Source organism: Macaca fascicularis, chromosome 16 (assembly GCF_037993035.2).
Source record: "Macaca fascicularis isolate 582-1 chromosome 16, T2T-MFA8v1.1".
Classification (NCBI taxonomy): Eukaryota; Metazoa; Chordata; class Mammalia; order Primates; family Cercopithecidae; genus Macaca; species Macaca fascicularis.
This window is the reverse complement of record NC_088390.1, coordinates 60,528,113-60,545,926: the sequence shown is the minus strand read 5'-3', so window position 1 is coordinate 60,545,926 and position 17,814 is coordinate 60,528,113. Positions and strand designations below refer to the sequence as shown.

General features: G+C 45.1%; 1 protein-coding gene and 1 non-coding gene across 8 annotated transcripts in view; one reads left to right on the top strand and one right to left on the bottom strand.

Annotated features, from left to right (window-relative positions):
* Positions 1-17,814, bottom strand: part of CDK12 (cyclin dependent kinase 12) — an 89,668-nt gene that overhangs the window by 55,098 nt on the left and 16,756 nt on the right. For all 7 annotated transcript variants that reach the window (XR_012425781.1, XR_012425782.1, XM_005584019.5 and 4 more), the window contains exons 3-4: positions 2,886-3,062; positions 552-691 (exon numbers count right to left, since the gene is read on the bottom strand). Coding sequence is in view for 5 of the 7 variants with exons in the window: in XM_005584019.5 (XP_005584076.1) it covers positions 552-691; positions 2,886-3,062 (317 nt within the window). In the remaining 2 variants the exon portion in view is untranslated. The remainder of the gene's footprint in view (positions 1-551; positions 692-2,885; positions 3,063-17,814) is intronic.
* Positions 11,703-11,807, top strand: LOC123569573 (U6 spliceosomal RNA). The gene has a single exon (XR_006693395.1). It is a non-coding gene; the product is annotated as a U6 spliceosomal RNA (small nuclear RNA).

The following is a 17,814-nucleotide window of genomic DNA, read 5'->3' as shown; positions in this document are numbered from 1 at the left end:
TGTCAGCTACTCAGGAGGCTGACGCAGGGTATCACTTGAACCCAGGAGGCAGAGCCTCCAGTGAGCAGAGACTGACCCACTGCACTCTAGCCTGGATGACAGTGCAAGACTCCGTATCAAAAAATAAAAATAAAACAAGGCCCAGCGCTCACACCTATAATCCCAGCTCACACCTACAATCCCAGCACTTTGGGAGGCCGAGGCAGACAGACTGCTTGAGGTCAGGAGTTCAAGACCAGCCTGGATGACATAGTGAAACCTTGTCTCTACTAAAAACAACAAAAATTAGTCAGGTGTGGTTGCACATGGTCTGTAATCCCAGTTACTCAGGAGGCTGAGGCAGGAGAATGGCATGAACCCGGGAGGCGGAGCTTGCAGTGAGATCACACCACTGCACTACAGCCTGGGGGACAGAGCAAGAGTCCGCCTCAAAAAAAAAAAAAAAAAAAAAGAAAAACACGTCAGAATTTACTTTTGCTAAGTCCACTTAAGATATTAGGAATGCTAAATTGTTAACATTCTGACATCTAAAATTTTGTGGCAATATTTACCGGTGTCTTTGTCCTTGGCTTTATATACTTGGCCATAGGTTCCTTCTCCAATAATCCCAATAATGTCAAACTTGTCCACACAGCGTTTCCCCCAGTCGCTTTCTGTTTGTCTTCTTTCTCCATAACGAGGACAACAAATTCTAAAAAGGAAAAACAACAAAACAGTTATTTAAGAAAATGAAGTTGGCCTGGCGCGGAGGCTCACGCCTGTAATCCCAGCACTTTGGGAGACCGAGGCAGGCAGATCACGAGGTGAGGAGATCGAGACCACCCTGGCTAACACGGTGAAACCCCGTCTCTACTGAATATACAAAAAATTAGCCGGGCGTGGTGGCGGGTGCCTGTAGTCCCAGCTACTCAGGAGGCTGAGGCAGGAGAATTGCTTGAACCCAGGAGGCGGAGGTGACAATGAGCCAAGGTCATGCCACTGCACTCCAGCCTGGGTGACAGAGCGAGACTCCAACTCAAAAAAAAAGAAAATGAAATCTAGTCAAAGAAAAAGGATTCTTTTATGATGATTTCACTAACTCCTGTATCTTTTTTTTTTTTTTTTGAGATGGAGTCTTGCTCTGTCACGAGCTGAATTTAAAAGCTTTTATTCTTCCTTAGTACTCTACAGGCAGGCGCCACAACGCCCAGCTAATTTTTGTATTTTCAGTAGAGATGGGGTTTCACCATGTTGGCCAAGATGGTCTCGATCTCTTGACCCTATGATCCGCCCACCTCGGCCTCCCAAAGTGCTGGGATTACAAGCGTGAGCCACCGCACCCAGCCACTCCTGTGGAGTATCTTTTATATATTTTTTACTAAAAAGTCAGAAATTAAACGATATGAAATATATAAAGACGCAGTCGGCCATGGTGGTGGGCGCCTGTAGTCCCAGCTACCTGGTAGACAGAGGCAGAAGAATCGCTTGAACCTGGGAGGCGGAGGTTGCAGTGAGTGGAGTTTGCGCCACTGCACTCCTGGGCAACAGAGATTGCGCCACTGCACTCCTGGGCAATAGCCTGGGCAACAGAGTGAGACTCTGTCTCAAAAATAAATAAATAAATAATAAATAAAAACCTAACATGAAATACATAAACAAGCCGGGCTCAGTGGCTCCTGCCTGTAATCCCAGTACTTTAGCAGACTGAGGCAGGTGGATCACGAGGTCAGAAGTTCAAGACCAGTCTGACCAAGAAGGTGAAACCCATCTCCACTAAAAATACAAAAATTATCCAGGTGTGGTGGTGTACACCTGTACTCCAGCTACTCTGAGGCAGGAGAATTGCTTGAATCCAGGAGGCAGAGGATACAGTGAGCAAGATCGCACCACTGCACTCCAGCCTGGGTGACAGAGTGAGACTCGGTCTCAAAAAAAAAAAAAAAAAAAATACACAGTCTCTCACAGTGTCTAAGGCACAAGGCTATAGCTTTAGGAAGACATAAGCTGAAATAACAGATTGCTTACTTTCTCACCTCTCTCAGGTATGGCTTCAACTATAAAATGGGAAATTAATCGCTACATGCTAAGGCTACTATGAAAATATAAGGCCAGACACGGCGGCTCATGCCTATAATCCCAGCACTTTGGGAGGCCAAGGCGGTGGATCACCTGAGGTCAGGAGTTCGAGACCAGCCTGGCCAACATGGTGAAACCCCCAACTCTACTAAAAATACAAAAATTAGCCTGGTGTGGTGGCGTGTGCCCATAATCCCAGCTATTCGGGAGGCTGAGGCAGGAGAATCGCTTGAACCAGGGAGGCGGAGGTTGTGATGAGCAGAGACAGCACCACTGCATTCCAGCCTGGGCAACAAAGAACGCAACTCCGTCTCAAAAATATATATATATAAAACTATGACAATAATATGTGCTCAATAAATAACTATTTTTATTATTAAGAGAGAAATGCTAACAATCAGAAGATTAGACCCAGATTATACTCTATTTATGGCATGACAATTTATATGCTTTCAGAAAAAAAATCCCACATCTATTAATTTTTCATTAATGTGTACATGATTGACACATCCTGAATTTAAAAAGCTTTTATTCTTCCTCAGTACTCTAAATATTATGAATAAAAAAGACATAATGACATAAATGTTCATAGTATATCTGGATTTGGGAATTTTCTGTTGTTCTAAAAACAGAGTTGGGTATCTGAGGGCACAGATGAATGACCTGGGTCTCCAAGGAAGGCTTTTGTCCACTAAAATAAAATAAAAGGTATACTTTGGGACCAAACTTCTATGATCTTACTGGTATAGGCTATAGAAGAAACATGAGAGATTTAGTTCAAAAGGAAGGGAGAAAACTATCATGAAAGATAGATTCCTCCAAAAACTTACTTTGGTCTCTTTTTATATGGTTGCTGAGGTGGTGTGATTGCCTTTGGTTCTGGAGAGTCTGGGGGAGACAGATCTCCACCAGGGAGCTCTGGAGGGAGAGGGAGGTCTGTGAGTAGGTGACGCGTCCTCTGTTCCTTCTCTTTCTTCACAGGTTTTGAAGGAAGAGTTTCTTTTGGACTAAACAATAAAGGGGAAGAGATGACAAAATTACAATTAAAGATATGCAAATAAAAATTTTCAAAGATCATAATGCCTGGTTACTAAAAGATTACATCTCATTTTTAAGGAAAAAGACCTGTAACGTTAAAAAATATAATTTACCACAACTAAAGATACTTTTTTTTTTTTTTTTGAGACAGAGTATCACTGTCACCCAGGCTGGAATGCAGTGGTGTGATCTTGGCTCACTACAACCTCTGCCTCCCGGGTTCAAGCGATTCTCCTACCTCAGCTTCCCAAGTAGCTGGGATTACAGGCATGTGCCACCACGCCCAACTAATTTTTGTATTTTTAGTAGAGATGGGGTTTCACCATGTTTGCCAGGCTGCTCTTGAACTCCTGGTCCCAATTAATCCACCCGCCTCGGCCTCCCAAAATGCTGGGATTACAGGCGTGGGCCACCGTGCCCAGCTGAGATAAATTTTATAAAAAGAAATCTATAGTATATTAAAGAAACGATCATTTTATTTGTGATATTACTTGCAGTTCCCTTCATCAAACTCTTAATATATCGTTCCTAAGATTTTATTCAGATTTTTATCAAGATGAAATAAAATTCACCTTGGCATGGTGGCTCACCCCTGTGATCCCAGCACTTTGGGAGGCTGAGGCACGAGGACTGCTTGAGGCCAGGAGTTTGAGACCACCCTGGAAAACACAGTGAGACCCTATCACTACAAAGAATTAAAAAAAAAAAAAAAATTAGGCTGGGCACAGTGGCTTCCGCCTGTAATCCCAGCACTTTGGGAGGCTGAGGCAGGCAGATCATGAGGTAAAGAGTTCGAGACCAGACTGGCCAACATAGGGAAACCCCAACTCTACTAAAACTACAAAAAATTAGCCGGGTATGGTAGCAAGTGCCTGTAATCCCAGCTACTCAGGAGGCTGAGGCAGGAGAATTGCTTGAATCTGGGAGGCAGAGGTTCCAGTGAGCCAAGATCGTGCCATTGCACTCCAGCCCAGGCGACAGTGCGAAACTCGTCTCAAAAAAAAAAAATTAGAACAGGCACAGTGCTCACGCCTGTAATCCTAGCACTTTGAGAGGCTGAGGCGGGCAGATCACTTGAGGTCAAGAGTTGAAGATCCGCCTGCTCAGCCTGGTGAAACCGTCTCTACTAAAAACACAAAAATTGGCCAGGCACGGTGGCTCACGCCTATAATCCTAGCTAGCACTTTGGGAGGCCGAGGTGGGGAGACTGCCTGAACTCAGGAGTTAGAGACCAGCCTGGGCAACACAGTGAAACCCAGTCTCTAATAAAATACAAAATTTAGCCAGGCGTGGCGGTGTGCACCTGTACTCTCAGCTACTCAGGAGGCTGAGGCAGAACTGCTTGAACCCCAGGGGCAGAGGTTGCAGTGAGCTGAGATCACACCACTGCACTCCAGCCGAAGAGACAGAGTGAGACTCCATCTCAAAAAAAAAAAAAAAAAAATTAACCAGGTGTGGTGTTGTGTGCCTTGTAATCCCAGCTACTCGAGAGGCTGAGGCAGGAGAATTGCTTAAGCCTAGGAGGGGGAAGATGCAGTGAGCCAAGATTGTATGACTACACTCCGGTCTGGGTGACATCAAGACTCTGTCTCAAAAAGAATTAGCTGGGCATGGTGGTATATGTGTGTGGTTCCAGCTACTTGGGGGCAGATGGTGACAGGCAGTCCTGAGGTGGGAGCATCATTTGAGCCCAGGAAGTCAAAGCTACAGTAAGCCATCACCATGCCATTACACTCCACCCTGGGCAACAAAGGGAGGCTCTGTCTCAAAATATAAAAAATTTAAAAATAGAAATAAAATGCAGGAAGTAATCATCTTAAATTCACAAAGTATCACTGCAACTCATGGAGTTCATTGAATTTACTCTACATTTTAGCAAAGATTTAAATAACAAACAAGAAGAGCTCAACAATTTAATACTATTCTATTGTTAAAGAGGTACAAAAACCTTGGCAAAAAGAAATAGTATTTTAGAATGCTTTGCCTGTAAGAAATATAAATTGTTGAAGATATTTACAAAAAAAATAGAAATATAGCTAAGCTGTAAGTCAAAACTAATGAAAAATATACTGAATCATTCTGTTCACTTCAAAGCAGACAGCAAGCCTCTCTGACCAGCCAAAATAGATATCATCAAACTAAATATCTAAGGAGAAAGGGTCCAAGCAACTATTTCAGAATTATTAAGCCACACGGTGGCAGAAGCCTCTCATAATAATCAGCAAATTATAGTAGTCAGTGGGATTTTGTAAAAAGATAGCTTTCCAGGAATAGATCAGAAGAGTCAGTTTTCAATCCTGTTTTTTTTGAGACAGGGACTCACTTTGTTGCCCAGGCTGGAATGCAATGACACAATCATGGCTCACTGCAGCCTCAATTTCCCATGCTCAAGCAACAGTTCCAGCTTAGCCTCCTAAGAAACTGGGACCACGGCACATACCACCACACCCAGCTGATTTTTAAAATTTTTTGTAGAGACAAGGTCTCGCCATATTGCCCAGGCTAGTCACAAACTCCTGGACCTTCCCAAGTGGTCCTCTTGCCTCGCCTCCTACCACGTATGGCCCAGATACAATTTTTTGCCTATCTCAATTTATTAATAAGTGATAGACAAATTTTGTGCCAAGAGCTGGATGTGGTGGCTCACGCCCATAATCCCAACACTTCGGGCAGCCAAGGCAGGCCGATCAGTTGAGCCCAGGAGTTCAAGACCAATCTGGCCAACATGGTGAAACCTCGTCTCTATTAAAATACAAAAATTGGGCTGGGCTCGGTGGCTCATGCCTATAATTCCAGCACTTTGGGAGGCCGAGGTAGGCGGATCACGAGGTCAGGAGATTGAGACCACGGTGAAAGCCCGTCTCTACTAAAAATACAAAAAAATATTAGCTGGGCACGGTGGCAGGCGCCTGTAGTCCCAGCTACTAGGGAGGCTGAGGCAGGAGAACGGCGTGAACTCGGGAGGCGGAGCTTGTAGTGAGCCGAGATGGTGCCACTACACTCCAGCCTGGGCGACAGAGTGAGACTCCATCTCAAAAACAAACAAACAAACAAACAAATTAGCTGGGCATGGTGGTATGTGCCTGTAGTTCCAGCTATTGTGAGACATGAGAATCACTTGAACTGGGGAGGTCAAGGTTGCAGTAATCCAAGATCGTGCCATTGCATTCCAGCCTGGGTGACAGGGCAAGACTCTCTCTCAAAAAAAAAAAATTGTGCCATGCACATTCTCAGAAAAAATAAGACATCTATAGTATAACAGACTAACTCATGTCTACAAATAAAATCAGGCCACATAGGTCTTATCTATTCCTTCACAGTATCAGACGGTTGAAAAAGATCTGAGAACCTTAACCACAGGGAATCTTCTCTATTTTTATGACAAGTAGTTATAAAGGAAAACATTGGTGCTTTGCATGAATATTTCCTAGATCACAAAGATCTATCTCTTGTAATGTATCTTTTTAAAGAATACTGTTGCCCCTTGTGTGAAATTTTAAATACTTTCCATAAAAGAATGTCATTTAGTCAAAATACAAGAACATAAATCTCAACGGCTATTGACTCCTGCCAATTTTTATCGTTTTAATCCCTTTTAAATCAGACAGAATACAATACAATATAGGTTAGTTTGTACCACATCAACCAGAACTGGGGTAGTCAATGGAGTGTAAAATGATCATCTGAAACTTTCTGTTAATAAAGTTTCAGACAGATAAACATGCAACATTATTATAATGTGCACTCAGATTTTTCCATCCTAGGAACAAAGCTCATTACCAGAAAACTCTTTGAGTCACAATGTAATATAAATTTTTTTTTTTTTTTTTTTTTTTGAGACGGAGTCTCCCTCTATTGCCCAGGCTGGAGTACAGTGGTGCAATCTCGGCTCACTGCAACCTCTGCCTCCTGGGTCCAAGAGATTCTCCCGCCTCAGCCTCCCAAGTAGCTGGGACTACAGGTGTGTGCCAACACGCCCGGCTAGTTTTTTTGTATTTTTAGTAGAGACGGGAGGGGGGGGGTGTTTCACCATATTGGCCAGGTTGGACTCGAACTCCCGACCTCGTGATCCACCCACCTCAGCCTCTCAAAGTGCTGGGATTACAGACAAGAGCCACCGTGCCCGGCCAATACAGAGTTTTTAAATTATTCTAATTTTTAAGATGTTCAGGGAAAAAAAATTGTAATTTCTCAACCACTGTCAGAATATTCTTTACAAATCTCAATTTCTCATTATTCAAAATAGATTTCTTCTTGGTTTGGCTTCACTAGAAGAACAAGAGAAATCAGGCTGAGCAAGGTGACTCATGCCTGTAATCCCATTACTTTGGGAGCCAAGAAAGGAAGATTCCAAGAGCCCAGGAGTTCAAGAGCAGCCTGAGCAGCACAGTGAGACCTTATCTCTAAAAAAAATAAAGTTAGCTGGGCCTGGTGGCATGCACTTCTCGTCCCAGCTACTATGGAGGCTGAGGTGGGAGGATCACTTGAGCCAGGGAGGGAGGTCAAGGTTGCAGTGAGCCATGATCGTACCACTGCACTCCAGTCTAAGTGACAGAGCAAGACTCTGTTTTTCTCTCTCACACACACACACACACACACACACACACACACACACACACACACACAGAGGCAGGGTGCAGGGGCTCACATCTGTAGTCCCAGCACTCTGGAAGGTCAAGGCAGGCAGATCACCTGAAGTCAGGAGTTCAAGACCAGCCTGGCCAACATGGTGAAACCGCATCTCTACTAAAAATACACAAATTAGCTGGGCATGGTGCACGCCTGAAATCCCAGCTACTCGGGAGACTGAGGAAGGAGAATTGCTTCAACCCAGGAGGCAGAGGTTGCAGTGAGCCAAGATCACCCCACTGCACTCCAGCCTGGGCGACAGAGCGAGACTCTGTCTCAAAAAACAAAAAAAAGAAAAAGAAAAAAAGAAAAATTAAGGTATTTTAATTATCTCATCATCATTGCAAATAAATTCAGTCTATGGCTTTTTGTCTGTTTGGAGACAAGATCTTGCTCTGTCACCCAAACTGGACTGCAGTGGTGCAATCATGGCTCACTGCAGCCTCGAGGCTCAAGTGATTCACCCACCACAACATTTCAAGTAGCTGAGACTACAGGTGCACACAACCAAGCTGGCTAATTTTTTTTTTGTTTTTTTTTTTAAGAGACAGGGGCCAGGCACAGGGGCTCACGCCTATAGTCCCAGCACTTTGGGAGGCCAAGGCGGGGGGTCATGAGGTCAGAAGATCAAGACCATCCTGGCCAACATGGTGAAACCCTGTCTCTACTAAAATACAAAAAAAATTAGCCAGGTGTGGTGGCACCCGCCTGTAGTCCCAGCTACTCAGGAGGCTGAGTATTCTCCACTTCCCTGAATCTGGGAAGTGAGCCGAGATCGAGCCACTGCACTCCAGCCTGGCGACACGGTAAGACTGTCTCCCCACAAAAAAAAAAAAAAAAAAAAAAAAAAGATGGGACGCCCAGACTCTGGTCTCAAACTCCTACCTGAAGCAATCCTCCAGCCTTGGCCTCCTAAAGTGCTGGGATCACAGGCATCAGCCACCATGACCAGCCAGTCTGTGTTTCATATTTAGGTTTTGTTTTCTCCAATGTTTACTTTATGAGTTCAAATAAAGTGCTAATACAGGTTAGGTACTCCCTTATCCAAAATGCCTCAAACCAGAGTGTTTCAAATTTTAAAAAGTTTTAGATTTTGGATTATTTTCATTATACTGGATGAGCATACTCAATGCAAAAATCTAAATACTGAAAAGCTCCAATGAGCATTTCCTTTGAGTATCATGTCAGCACTCAGAATGTTTCCGATTTTGGAGGATTTCTAGATTTTTGGATTAGGGATATTGAATCTGTATGAAAAATGTACATTGCTTCTAAAATACTACATTTTTAGCATGTTTATTTCAAGACAGAATGAGTGTTTGATAGGTTATGTCCTACCAGTTCAGGATATACAATTTGAATAGAGGTCAAATCCTGTTTCAACAAATTCCAATGTTGGAATTTAAAACCTTGAAACTTGAAAATTTAATGACAGCCTCAAAACTACAATGCTTAACATTATTACCTTTAGCATAGGACACTCAGTATTATAAAGGGTTGAGGACATGCAGTACATGCGAAATGAGTCTATCACAGGGGAGCAGATACTATACATCAGTCATTAATTGAAAAGTCACTACCAGGAAGCGCTGATATACCCTATCCATATCAGTAGTTCCTAGTTCCCTATTTATACCTATACACAAATTCACATTTGGTAATTAGGTTTCATAATACATGTGTAATTTAAAAACCTACCAAGCTCTAGGACTGCCCAACTTTTAGAATATGAATAGTATTTTGGAATCTGTGATGACAGAACTGAATCTGTAGGTATAATGGAAACACTTCTAATAAAAATACTGTTAATAAAAAAAAGAATATAGACCAGGAATGGTGACTACCACCTGTAATCCCAGCTCTTTGGGATGCTGAGGTAGGCATATCACTTAAGGCCAAGAGTTCGAGACCAGCATGGCCAACATGGTGAAACCCTGTCTCTACTAAGAATACAAAAACTTAGCCAAGTGTGGTAGCTTGTTCCTGTAATCCCAGCCACTTGGGAAGCTGAGGCATGAGAATCACTTGAACCTGGAGGCAGCGGTTGCAGTGAGCCAAGATCGCACCACTGCACTCCGGCCTGGGCAACAGAGCAAGATCCTGTCTCAAAAAAAAAAAAAAAAAAGAAAAATATAAAATTTGTAAATATTGGCCGGGCGCGGTGGCTCAAGCCTGTAATCCCAGCACTTTGGGAGGCCAAGACGGGCGGATCATGAGGTCAGGAGATCGAGACCATCCTGGCTAACACGGTGAAACCCTGTCTCTACTAAAAAATACAAAAAAAAACTAGCCGGGCGAGGTGGCGGGCGCCTGTAGTCCCAGCTACTCGGGAGGCTGAGGCAGGAGAATGGCGTGAACCCAGGAGGTGGAGCTTGCAGTGAGCTGAGATCGCGCCACTGCACTCCAGCCTGGGCGGCAGAGCGAGACTCTGTCTCAAAAAAAAAAAAAAAAAAAAAAAAAAAAAAAAAATTTATAAATATTTAGGCCAGGGGTGGTGGCTCACGGTTGTACCCTCAGCACTTTGGGAGGCCAAGGCAGGCGGATCATGAGTGAGAATCTACCTCGAATATAAAAAATAAAAATAAAAAATAAATTATAACTATTTAAAACACATTGGGCCGGGCACGGTGGCTCACGCCTATAATCCCAGCACTTTGGGAGGCCGAGGTGGGCAGATCACGAGGTCAGGAGATTGAGACCATCCTGGCTAACACGTCTCTACTAAAAATACAAAACAATCAGCCAGGCGTGGTGGTGGGCACCTGTAGTCCCAGCTTCTAGGGAGGCTGAGGCAGGAGAATGGCGTGAACCCGGGAGGCGGCGGAGCTTGCAGTAAGCGGAGATCGCGCCACTGCACTCCAGCCTGGGCGACAGAGCGAAACTGCCTCTCAAAAAAAAAAAAAACACTGAATTTTTCAATAGATAATTTGCCAATTTTAACAGCGTAAACTACTTTAAACATGATCATTGATCTCCTTCCCCTTGAAGTTGGTTGTTTAAAACGTGATTTCAGACCAGGCATGGTGGCTCACGCCTGTAATCCTAACACTTTAGGAGGCCAAGGCAGGTGTATTGTTTGTGTCTAGGAGTTCAAGACTAGCCCGGACAACACAGTCAAACTCCATCTCTACAAAAAAGTACAAAAATTAGCCAGGCATGATGGTACACGCCTGTAGTCCAAGCTACTTGAGAGGCTGAGGTGGAAGGATCGCTCCAGCCTAGCAAGTAGAGGCTACAGTGAGCCATGCTCAGGCCACTGAACTCCAGCATGGGCGACAAAGGGAAAACTTGTCTCTGAAAAAGAAAAAAAAAAAGAAAAGAAACAGTGATTTCACTGCTATTTACAAACTTTTATCAAAAATTTAGTTGAGCCAGGGCAAGGTGGCTCACACCTGTAATGCCAGCACTTTGGGAGGCCAAGGCGGGTGGATCACTTGAGGGCAGGAGTTCAAGACCAGCCTGACCAACATGGTGAAACGCTGTCTCTACTAAAAATACAAAACTTAGACCATGCGTGGTGGCACAAGCCTGTAATCCCAGCTATTCGGGAGACTGAGGCAGCAGATTCGCTTAAATCCAGGAGGAGGAGGTTGCAGTGAGCCGAGATCGTGCCACTGCACTCCAGCCTGGGTGACAGAGTGAGACTGTCTCAAAAAAAAAAAAAAATTTAGTTGAGGCAGGCATAGTGGATCTCACCTGTAATCCCAGCACTTTGAAAGGCTGAGGCAGGTGGATTGTTTGAGGCCAAGAGTTAGATACCAGCCTGGCCAACATGGCATAACCCTTCTCCACTAAAAATATAAAAATCAGCAGGCATGGAGGCACATGTCTGTAATCCCGGCTACTTGGGAGGCTGAGGCACAAGAATCATTTGAACCTGGGAGGGGTAGGCTGCAGTGAGCTGAGCTCATACCACTGCACTCCAGCCTGGGTGACAGTGAGACACTCTGTCTCGGAAAAACAAAAAAAAATTTTGTTGAGTGTTCACTTCGGCAGCACATACACTAAAACCGGAACAATACAGAAAAGATTATCACGGCCCCTGCATAAAGATGACACAAATTCGTGAAGTGTTCCCTAAAAAAAAAAAGTTTAGTTACGTACATAAAAAATGGAAACCAAGCATCCCATTCTACTAGGAAAATCCTGGTTCATTTGGAGTGTACTGAACTTACAGAGATACAGCCTTTAAAAATAATGTAGACTCCCTTGAAGTTCAGTATACTCCAAATGAACAAGGCTATTAGAAAAACAGAGCAAGGCCAAGTGAGGTGACTCAAGCCTGTAATCCTAGCACTCTGGGAGGCAGAGGCAGGTGGATCACCTGAGATCAGGAGTTCCAGACCAGCTTGGCCAAAATGGTGAAACCCCATCTCTACTAAAAACACAAAATTAGTGGGGCATGGTGGCACGTGCCTGTAATCCAGCAACTCAGGAGGCTGAGGCAGAAGAATTGGTTGAACCTAGGAGGTAGAGGTTGCAGTGAGCAGAGATCACACCATTGCACTCTAGCCTGGGCAATAAAAAGCGAAACTCTGTATCGAAAAAAAAAAAAAAAAAAGCCAGGTACGGTGGCTCACACCTGTAATCCTAGCACTTTGGGTAGCCAAGGCAGGCAGATCATAAGGTCAGGAGTTAAGAGAACAGCCTGGCCAACCTGGTGAAACCCCATCTCCACCAAAAATACAAAAAATTAGCCAGGCGTGGTGGCATGCACCTGTAATCCCAGCTACTTGGGAGGCTGAGGCAGGAGACTCGCTTGAACCTGGGAGGTGGAGGTTGCAGTGAGCCGAGATAGCGCCACTGCAGTCCAGCCTGGGCAACAGGACGAGACTCTGTTTCAAAAAAAAAAAAAAAAGAAGAAAAAAGAAAAGCAGAGCAGAAGTGCTAGGCGCAGTGGCTCACACATGCAATCCCAGCACTTTGGAAGACCAAGGTGGGCAGACTGCTTGAGCTCAGGAGTTCGAGACCAGCCTGTGCAACATGGCAAAACTTGGTCTCTAATAAAAATTAAAAAAAAAAAAAGCCAGCCAGGCATTGTGCTTGTAGTCCCAGCTACTCAGGAGGCTGAGGCCAGGAGGTAAAGATTGCAGTGAGGCAAGATCACACCAGTGTACCCCAGCCTGGGTGACAGTGAGATTCTGTCACAAAAAAAAAAAAAAAAGAGAAAGAAGAAAAGATGATTTTAAAAATTCTATGTGTTTAACTGAAATTTCTTTTTTTTGAGAAGGAGTTTTGCTCTTGTTGCCCATGCTGGAGTGCAATGGCATGATCTCGGCTCACTGCAACCTCCACCCCCCGAGTTCAAGGGATTCTCCTGCCTCAGCCTCCCAAGTAGCTGGGATTACAGGCATGTGCCACCATACCCTGCTAATTTTGTATTTTTAGTAGATATAGGGTTTCTCCACGTTGGCCAGGCTGGTCTCGAACTCCCGACCTCAGGTGATCTGCTGGCCTCAGCCTCCCAAAGTGCTGGGATTACAGGAGTGAGCCACCACTCCCAGCCGGTTAACTGAAATTTCTAAGAAAAGTATACAGATGATCTACTTAAGGCAGGAATATATTCATTAATAGCTATGGTCATGTAGACTGTACTATGTTGGATGTGGGCTGCCCTGCTTCTTGAAAACAAGAATTGTAGACCACAAATGAGAAAGGCTTTTGAAATACCATTAGCTAAATTAACTACTGTATTTGATACCTGAACTAGTACACTCCTACTCAAAATATATGTTTGAAAGAAAAGTTTCGGCTGGGTGTGCTAGCTCACACACCTGTAATCCCAGCACTTTGGGAGGCAAAGGCAGGTGGATCACTAGAGATCAGGGGTTCGAGACCAGCCTGGCCAACATGGTGAAACCCTGTCTCTACTACACATACAAAAAATCAGTTGGAATCCCAACTACTTGGGAGGCTGAGGAAGGTGCATTGCTAGAACCCAGGAGGCAGAGGTTGCAGTGAGCTGAGATTGCACCATTGTACTTCAGCCTGGGCAACTAACAAAACTCCGTCTCGAAAAAAAAAAAATTTTAGCTGGGCATGGTGGTACATGCCTGCAATCCTAGCTACTCGGGAGGCTGAGGCAGGAGAATCACTTGGGATTCAGAGACGGAGGTTGCAGTGAGCCAAGATCACACCACTGCACTCCAGCCTGGACAACAAAGTAAGACTCTGTCTCAAAAAAAAAGTAAAGTTTCATTCTTTTCCCAAAATGACACTAAATCCTCTAGGCTGGACACGGTGGCTCATGCCTATAATCCCAGCACTTTGGGAGGCCCAGATGAGTGGATCACATGAGGTTAGGAGATCGCAACCAGCATGGGCAAGATGGTAAAACCCCGTCTCTACTAAAAATATAAAAATTAGCTGGGCGTGGTGGCGGGGGCCTATAACCCCAGCTACTCAGGCAGCTGAGGCACGAAAATCGCTTGAACCCAGGAGGTGGAGGTTGCAGTCAGCCGAGATCATGCCATTGCACTTCAGCCTCGGCAACAAGAGCAAAACTCCGTCTCAGGGGGAGAAAAAAAAAAGCCAGTGCGGTGACTCATGCCTGTAATCCCAGCACTTTGGGAGGCCAAGGGGGGTGGATCACCTGAGGTCAGGAATTTGAGACCAGCCTGGCCAACATGTGGAGATCCTGTCTCTACTAAAAATACAAAAATTAGTCAGGCATGGTGGTGACCATCTATAGTCTCAGCTACTTGGGAGGCTGAGGCAGGAGAATTGCTTGAACGTGAGAGGCGGAGACTACAGTGAACCGAGATCATGCCACTGCACTCCAGCCTGGGCAACAGAGCAAGACTCCGTCTCGGGGAAAAAAAAAAGCAGACAAACCCTCTAATGTAGGCTTTATGTTCTTTATGTGCACACTGACTTATTTTACATGTCCACTGTCATTTCACACAAGCCCTGATCCTGGCTCCATTAGAAGTTTTATTTACCCATCAATTAAAATAACCAACATTTACTAATTGCATTCTGTATTTCATCCATAAGGTACTGTAGGTAATAAAAAGATGTGTAAGTCACATTCTCAACATCCACGCTGCTGCAGTCTCAGGTGAGAAGATAAAAGAATATAAGTGAGTTCCTTATGAAACTTTTAGATTTCTTTTTTAAAAGTTTTCCTACGTAAAAATTACTTCTCATGTCAAAGATAGGAGCAGCTAGTACATGGATATGGAGCAACTGGTACATGGTTGTATCAGCACACACACACACACAAAATAGAAACAGAAACACATCATGAATTTAAAATAAAAAAATAAAATTGCTGGCCGGGCGCGGTGGCTCAAGCCTGTAATCCCAGCACTTTGGGAGGCCGAGACGGGCGGATCACAAGGTCAGGAGATCGAGACCATCCTGGCTAACACGGTGAAACCCCGTCTCTACTAAAAAATACAAAAAACTAGCCAGGCGAGGTGGCGGGCGCCTGTAGTCCCAGCTACTCGAGAGGCTGAGGCAGGAGAATGGCAGGAACCCGGGAGGCGGAGCTTGCAGTGAGCTGAGATCTGGCCACTGCACTCCAGCCTGGGTGACAGAGCGAGACTCCGTCTCAAAAAAAAAAAAAAATAAAGAAATAAATAAAATTGCTCATGGAAGACACTCTCATCTTCTTTTTTTTTTTTTTCTTTTTTTGATACATCTCACTGTTATCCAGGCTAGAGTGCAGTGGTGCGATCATGGCTCACTGTAGCTCCAACCTTCCAAGCTCCAGTAATCGTCCCACCTCAGTCTCCCAAGTAGCTCAGACCACAGATGCATGCTATCATGCCCTTTTTTTGTTTAATGGTAGCAACAGGGTCTGGCTATGTAGTCTAGACTGGTCTCAAGCACCTGGGCTCAAGTAATCCTCTTGTCTTGGCCTCCCAAAAGGCTGGGATTATAGGAATAAACCATAGCACCTGGCCTATTTCCATTTTTCTACCCTTAATAATTTATTTATATGTAGAAAACTGATAATAATCATGGCCAGGCTTGGGCACAGTGGCTCATGCTTCTAATCCCAGCACTATGGGAGGCCAAGGCAGGTGGATCACCTGAGGTCAGGAGTTCGGGACGGGACCAGCCTGGCTGACATTGTGAAACCCTGTCTCTGCTAAAAATACAAAAAAATTATCCGGGTGTGGTGGCATGTGCCTGCAGTCCCAGCTACTGGGGAGGCTGAGGCAGGAGAGTCGTGTGAACCCCAGAGGCAGAAGTTGCAGTGAGCTGAGATTGAGCCACTGCACTCTAGCTTGGGTGACAGTGGGAATCCATTTAAAAAAAAAAAAAAAATCATGGCCAAACTCAGCAGCTCACACATGTAATGCCAGCATTCAGGTATGCCAAGGTAGAAGGATAACATGAGTTGAGGAGTTTGGGACAAACCTGGGCAACAGAGTAAGACCCCGTCTCTTAAAAAAGAGCTGGAGGAGGAGGTGGCTAAAAAAAAAAAACATGTTTAAGAATAATTAGATCGGCCCGGTGCAGTGGCTCATACCTGTAATCCCAGTACTTTGGGAAGCCAAGGGACAGACCCTGAGGTCAGGAGTTCAAGATCAGCCTGGTCAAGGTAGTGAAACCCTGTCTCTACTAAAAATACAAAAATTAGCTGGGCGCAGTGGCTCATGTCTGTAATCCCAGCACTTTGGGAGGCCAAGGCAGGTGGATCACAAGGTCAAGAGTTCGAGACCAGCCTGACCACCATAGTGAAACTCCGTCTCTACTAAAAATACAAAAAACTTGGCCGGGCATGGTGGCATGCGCCTATAGTCCCAGCTACTTGGGAGGCTGAGGCAGGAAAATCACTTGAACCTGGGAGGCAGAGGTTGTGGTGAGCCAAGATCGCACCACTACAATCCAGCCTGGGAAACAGAGACTCCATCTCAAAAAAAAAAAAAAAACCACCACTACAAAAATTAGCCGGACATGGTGGCACACACCATGTACAGCTGTAGTCCCAGCTACTCAGGAGGCTGAGGCAGGAGAATCGCTTGAACCCTGGAGGTGGGGGTTGTGGTGAGCCAAGATTGCGCCACTGCACTCCAGCCTAGGCAACAGAGCAAGACTGTCTCAAAAATAATAATAACAATAATAATAATTAGATTACGGCCAGGCCTGTGGTTCACACCTGTAATTCCAGCACATTGGAAGCCCGAGGCAGGTGGATCATTTAAGGTCAGGAGTTCGTAACCAACATGGTGAAACCCCATCTCTAATAAAAATACATAAATTAGCCAGGCATGGTGGTGGGCGCCTGTAATCCCAGCTACTCAGGAGGCTAAGGCAGGAGAATCGCCTGAACTTGTGAGGTGGAGGTTGCAGTGAGCCAAGATCACCCCAATGCACTCCAGCCTGGGTGACAGAGCAGAACTGCCTCAAAAAAAAAAAAAAAAAAAGGCGAGGCACAGTGGCTTATGCCTGTAATCTCTGCACTTTGTTGGGGCCAAGGCAGGCAGATCACCTGAGGTCAGGAGTTCCTGACCAGCCTGGCCAACAAGGCGAAACCCAGGCTCTACTAAAAATACAAAATTAGTTGAGTGTGGTAGCAGGTACCTGCAATCCCAGCTACTTGGGAAGCTGAGGCAGGAGAATCGCTTGAACCCAGGAGGCGGATGCAGCTGAGATCGCACCACTGCACTCCAGCTTGGGTGACAAGAGCAAAAATTCCATCTCAAAAAATAAATAAACAAATAAAATAATATTAGGTGTGGCACGGAGGTTCACACCTGTAATCCCAGTACTTTGGGAGGCCGAGGCAGATGGATCACGAGATCAAGAGTTGAGATCATCCAGCCGAAATACAGTGAAACCTCACCTCTACTAAAAATACAAAAAAGAAGTTGGGCGTGCTGGCTCAAGCCTGTAATCCCAGCACTTTGGGAGGCCGAGACGGGCAGATCACGAGGTCAGGAGATTGAGACCATCCTGGCTAACCTGCTGAAACCCTGTCTCTACTAAAAAATACAAAAAACTAGCCGGGGGAGGTGGCGGGTGCCTGTAGTCCCAGCTACTTGGGAGGCTGAGGCAGGAGAATGGCGTAAACCCCGGAGGCGGAGCTTGCAGCGAGCTGAGATCCGGCCACTGCACGCCAGCCTGGGGGACAGAGCA